The 6000-nt window shown below is 35.1% G+C and overlaps 1 protein-coding gene across 1 annotated transcript in view; it reads right to left on the bottom strand.

The window, feature by feature from the left end:
- Positions 1-1771: 1771 nt before the first annotated feature.
- Positions 1772-6000, bottom strand: part of LOC128221273 (uncharacterized) — a 19056-nt gene continuing 14827 nt past the window's right edge. Inside the window, exons 4-8 of the mRNA XM_052929828.1 lie at positions 5407-5858; positions 4467-4563; positions 3978-4061; positions 2482-2613; positions 1772-2206 (exon numbers count right to left, since the gene is read on the bottom strand). Coding sequence (XP_052785788.1) covers positions 1782-2206; positions 2482-2613; positions 3978-4061; positions 4467-4563; positions 5407-5858 — 1190 coding nt within the window. The 3' untranslated portion in view covers positions 1772-1781. The remainder of the gene's footprint in view (positions 2207-2481; positions 2614-3977; positions 4062-4466; positions 4564-5406; positions 5859-6000) is intronic.

Below are 6000 nucleotides of genomic sequence, written 5' to 3'. Positions count from 1 at the left end.
CCATATCCGCTTTGTATATATATGCATGTCTAAATGGAGAATCTATCATCAACAATCAACAAAACAAATTGTTTTCTTATATTGTTTTCAAATATATTTTAAAATCACTGTTTGGCTGAGGATTGATATAAATAACATTTGGTTTATAATAAAATTCGATAAAAAAGAATGATTGAGGCGAGCCAGAAAAACTAAACTGTTTGTGTGCCTTAACTTATAAATGTCTTATCATTTAATGTCATATACTGGTGCCCTAAATTAAAGACATCATGATAATACGGCAAGCAAGACTAACAGGTTTATCAACGAATTTATCAGAGTTCAAATACGAATATTACAGTAAGAACTGAAGGGACAAAATTTAAAAAAAAATAACCCTGCTTAGAGTCCTAGAGTCCGAATGACAATGAACTAGAGACAAAAAACGTATAAGGGGTGTCAAATAAATTACCTGATCACAAATAGAATAGCATTTATAATAACATTACTGAGAACTACATGGGCAAACCAAGTAGAGCAAAATTCAATATATAACCCTGTTATGACACCGAACGACAATACAATGGAGCCAAAAATGTATTAACACCACATGCACACAATTAATACACAAACAACAAAAATACCACAGATGCATCAAAATAGCTTTTTTCACTCTGTTTTCGTAAGTAAAACACAGACCACGAGAAAACTTCCCGCCTAAAACAGTTCCCGCCGCTAAAGGAGAAGAAGAACAAATTTTGAAGCGCTATTAATACTTCTTACCTACAAAACATGGGATAACTGTCTTGAGACCGCAAGTGTAACACGAGTTCACTTAAACACGAGTTTATAGGGGACTCACATAGTATGTATGGCCAATTACTCGCACTAAGCCACGTTTTTAAAGATGTATGCAATCTCGAATTGAAATAGATCAGCAGCGTTGTGTTCACTGCAGTATTTCTTAAATGTTTGCCACGTTCAGCATTCAACTGAAAAGAGATACTAATCTCCTAACGTATAACATCTTATACATAAACGGTCTTTGCTTGGTATGTGTGTCCATCTTCCCGTCTCATATGTACAACATTGGTACACAATCAACGTGACATGTCAAATATGTAAATTTGACCCAAATTAGGATAATGCTTACATAACATATTGTTTTTTGTTTTTGTTTTTTTTTTCATTTTAGAAAATTGTTAATTACAACATTTAGTTTATTTATATTATCAGTGTGCATTGTATGTCATTCTCCATATAGTATTTGCATTATATTTCATTCTCGTAAATTGGAAATTCATTGCAAAAGGACCAAACACGAATGAATACACAATTCTTCATTTGAACGGTTGGAATTCATATACGAACAACAACAACAACATTATGCACTGATTTTATCTTGGATTGTATATAACTACTGACGTAGTTGTCCACTATAAAGGCGCACACTTATAGTCGATCCATTTTGATTTCAATGCATTATCATGTTTAACTCACTCAACCTTTATGACCAAATAAAAAATGCACATGGTTTAGATACACACAACATATCTAAACCATTATTCAAACAATTGTTTTAACTAATAGGTTCGTGGCCACCATGTTCCCAGCTAAAAAAACACACACAAAAATCACTAAGAGGTTGTTGTTGTTTTTTATCTTAATTTTTTATTTTTTTATTTTATAATTTTTTTATTTGATCAATATATAATCAAAGAGGTTAAATACGGTAATGCATTAAAATGATATAAACAATCATTTGGCCTCTTCCTAGTATATTGTTCGCCATTTAGTCGATGTCACTGTTGTCCTTTCACACAAACCTGCAAATAAACCACGTTACAATCAACACTCAGCCACTCGTCCATGTACGCGCCTAGATAGCTTTTACACATTTTTTCTTGAATTGCGGTAAATATGGGTAACTCTTTAGCATTCTTATTCTCATTTTTAGCAAGTCGATTTCGTGTGACGTCATCGAGAGTGGAGAACTGGTCTGTGTTTTTGTCTCCACTTACAGGAACTTCTAACTCAGAATCATTACTACTCGTTGTGATGTCAGCAAAAATGATGGAGGTGCTAAGTGTCGTGGTGGTTGTTGTGGTAGAGTTAGCTTTTTCGTGGTTTATGAGGCCGAACCCTCCATCCAGCTGTCCTCCATTGTCGGCATTAGTTTGCATGGAATCCGTTTTCGTCTGTATAAAGGACGACGATGTTCCTGTCGCTGTTAATATACAAAACTGCAGTTGATGAACGTGAAAAGGGGCGCGATTAGGTCAGCGGGGGACGTAGATGGTGGTTAATTTTGACTAATTTACTTGTGCATTACTTTGTTTTCTATTATTCATGTTTTTGAAACGAACAGGACTCGAAAAAATGGCAATACATGAGTAACCAATGTTTCGTTTATTGATGATGATGATGATGGTGATGATGATAATGATTGTGATGATAAATTTTATTATTATTATCATTATGTTTTTACTAGGAGTTACAAACCGGCAATGTCCGGAATCGTTGGTGATGTGGTTGTCACTCCTTTACGTAGCAACAAGTGGCGAGGTATTATTCGGTTGTTAGGTCCCGGTTTCGGGTTGTCCTCCTCTTGGGGCCATTTGGTACTGAATTTGGCTGAGGATAATAAATATAGCATTAACAATAAATATATGTCAGAATGTGATGCGCTTTAGATACTGGTCATAAAACATGGCGGATTCGAGTTGTTGCATGATTAATGGTCCAAATTGAATGTAATTTCCAAAGCGATCGCCCCTGACAACAAAAGTTACCTCTGCCACCAAGAACGACAATATATGAGTTTTCATACTCATTTTTTTCGAACAATAGTGAAGTGTTAAGCATGTAGGTATGCAAAACGTTGTTTAGGGTCCATTTTAAAAATATCTTATTATTATTTTTAGTTTTAAATAAAAGAAAAATATGAATGACGTTACTTGGATTTGATAATAATCACATGACGATATTTTATAGAACACAAATCACACCAATTAGCGGTTAACAGTGTATCGGGCACCCGAAATTAATATTCAAATATTCCGGAGAGACTTCCCTGGTTGCTTACTGTTATGTAACCAACACTTCCTCTTTGCAACAAGTACCGTACTAATGCGTCAATTTAAGATTTAAGATTCAATCTTAAAATATATTTATCAACAAAATCAGCGTTGTAGAACATGGCTTGTTATGTGTTGTTTTTTTTCTTATCTAACATAATGCTTTGAATATAATTCCTAAATTAGAAATGTAGCCAAAAATGAAGTAAATCAAAACTTACCCTTCCTTATTTATCGGTCAAATTGCAAAAGCTATTGACTAATAATTTGTGTGGGAATGTATATGAAGAATTCCGCATTAACGGATTAGGAACAAGGTTATGGAGAACATATGACAGACTCTTCTACCACACAAAGTATTTAAGAAAATTACCAATGCCTATCTCAGTATCAACTCATTTTACCAAATAACCGCATAGGAGGAGGTTTTTTTATTCTGCATTACTTGTTTCAATATCTCGTTATTTTAATAAAAGCAGGTGGTCAATATTTAATCCAAAGAACTAAAACTTCAATTGAAATTTCAAGTTTAATTTATTATTTTTGTTCCAGATTTTGTTGTTTTTATAGATTGTTGAGCAATGGCGTTCATCAACATCAAGTGGAAAGTACGCTTCGCTGTTTAAAAGTACATTTAAAAACATACCTTTCTGTTTTGAGAACACATGAGTTTATCATTTGTGTTTCACTTACCGTTCGTTTAAATGGTACAAATATTGAATGTGTTAGTTTTTGGTTCTTGTGTTAGTGTAAGTGTTGTTTATACGTACGTGTGTGCCTGCGTGCGCGCGTTCGTGTTCGTGTGGTTTATAGTCGTTGATGATATCATTGATATTGAGATATTATATGACTGATGATGTTTATCGTGGTATTGGTGTAAGGGATTTTAGGACGTTCAAACAAAGGACCATCATTCTTTACCCATAAATTTGATGAGATCATCGTCTAGACGCTGTAAAAGTTCTGGTCTTCCGTCCCGTTTACCTTTTTCGTTCAGACAACATTCTGTGTGATAAAATATAAAAACAATATAATAAAACTCAACCCTGCTAAGCATACGGTACTTCGGTTAATTTAAGACTTGGTCATGTTAGCCCAATGTGTCAAACGATGTTTAATTTACCATATATAAAAACTCTGCAAAAAATGTCACTTATTAAAAGTATTACATGTACTTAACATATTCTAAACATTTCGCCCCATAAAATCTCCATACCAGGTAAATATTAACATGTTAGGTTTATATATATGTACATGTAGTTCCAATATAAGTAATTGTAGTGTATAGTCAATATTTACTAACCAATCAACATATATCTGCTTTCATTTTTCAAGTCAAAATTTACCCCATACTACACTCTTATGGCGTGCGACCACAGTCCATTGGTGTAAGTCGCCAGCATGGCGTACCTAAAATTGGACGAGCTCCGGACACTAGAAGCTGCTCAAATGTCCCTTTATCGTCCTCAAGTACTGCAGGTGAACCGCCTTCTTCAGAACAGTACTCCTAAAACAAACAAAAAACATATCGGATATTCGAGCTTATTTCTTGTATATCCCGTTTGTTCCCGGGGAAAAACTGAAGGTGATATCTTCAGACCAGAACGTCTGAAAACAAACAACTTATCATTTCAGAAGTAATAATGGCATATCGACCTCAGCCAGTAGCGGGATGATCCGATATCTTTAGGACAGTCATTCTGCAACCAAACAATGAAATGTAAGAAATTTAGGGTATATTTCTTGAACGTCCTGTCAACCTCTGAAAATGATTCGATTTCTTCATTGATGTCAGATTTCTTGAATATCTGGTCGTTCTCGGCTAATACTGCAAGTACTCCGATTTCTTCCGGACAATTATCCTTAAAACATTCCATCTATACATAGCTTTGTTTCCAAAATGTATATACACAAAAGCCATGAAAATAGAAACATTGTTCATCTTGAGCTTGCTTAAATTATCTTCTAAGTCATATTTTTACCCTTATTTTAATAAAGTGTACTTGTACTGTTTTGTTTGTAGAGTTTTGTTACATGTTTCTGGTTTGTGATTGTTTGGTTTTGGGTTCTTTTACTTTATTCTGACCCTGTGTGATTAAACGGGGTTAATGTTTAAACTGTGCTCGTTTCTCTAGTTCTATATAAAATTATTAAACATTGGATCAGAATTGTATGTGTTAAGGTTTAAAACTCTAAATAAGCATACATTAAATCATTTTATCTCTTAATCAGTAGTACACAGTATACCAACTAGTCAGAGCCAGATGTCCGTGGTATCTAAAAAAATATTAACTGATCAAGTGCTTGCGTAATTGATTATACTATTTTATGTTCGAAAAACTTAACTAACCGCAATGTTGGTGAAATGCACGGGACGTTGAATGAAGAGATAGCATCGATCTCCATGTTGCATCCAGTCCGAGGGACAAGGGACTTTCGGTTGAGCATCTGCGCTAACATCTGGTAATTTAAGCAATGTATTACGTCGTGTAGAGCCGTCTGTTTTAGCAACCGGTTGGCCTCGTGGAAATGAAGATGGCCGTAGTGCCTTGGAAACAGGCCGTGTGGTAATTGGCCATTTAAACGTTGTTGTATTCGATTTGGTATCGTCTGCTATGTCCTCCGGAAGAGTGTTGCGTTTTGGGAGTCCTGTTTGTATTCCGAAATGATCGATATCAGGGAAACCGTCTTCTTTGACACCGCGAAGGCCTTGTTGTAAATTAGTTCTTGGTTTGTTTATTTGCTGTTTTTTACGATCACCTCGTCGGCCATGTCCGTCAACGCCTTCAGGGGAGTTGAAAACTGAAACAAATGGCACGTGACTTTCGAAATCGAAACACCTCGGCTATTATCCAACTGACCTCCGAAACTTATTAGGTCTCTGAAAATATCAATCACCTCGAACGTGTTGTTTGCGCTTTCAAACGTCAAGGGCTATATTTGT

The sequence above is a fragment of the Mya arenaria genome, chromosome 16, assembly GCF_026914265.1.
Source record: "Mya arenaria isolate MELC-2E11 chromosome 16, ASM2691426v1".
NCBI lineage: Eukaryota > Metazoa > Mollusca > Bivalvia > Myida > Myidae > Mya > Mya arenaria.
This window is presented reverse-complemented; position numbering and strand designations above follow the sequence as displayed.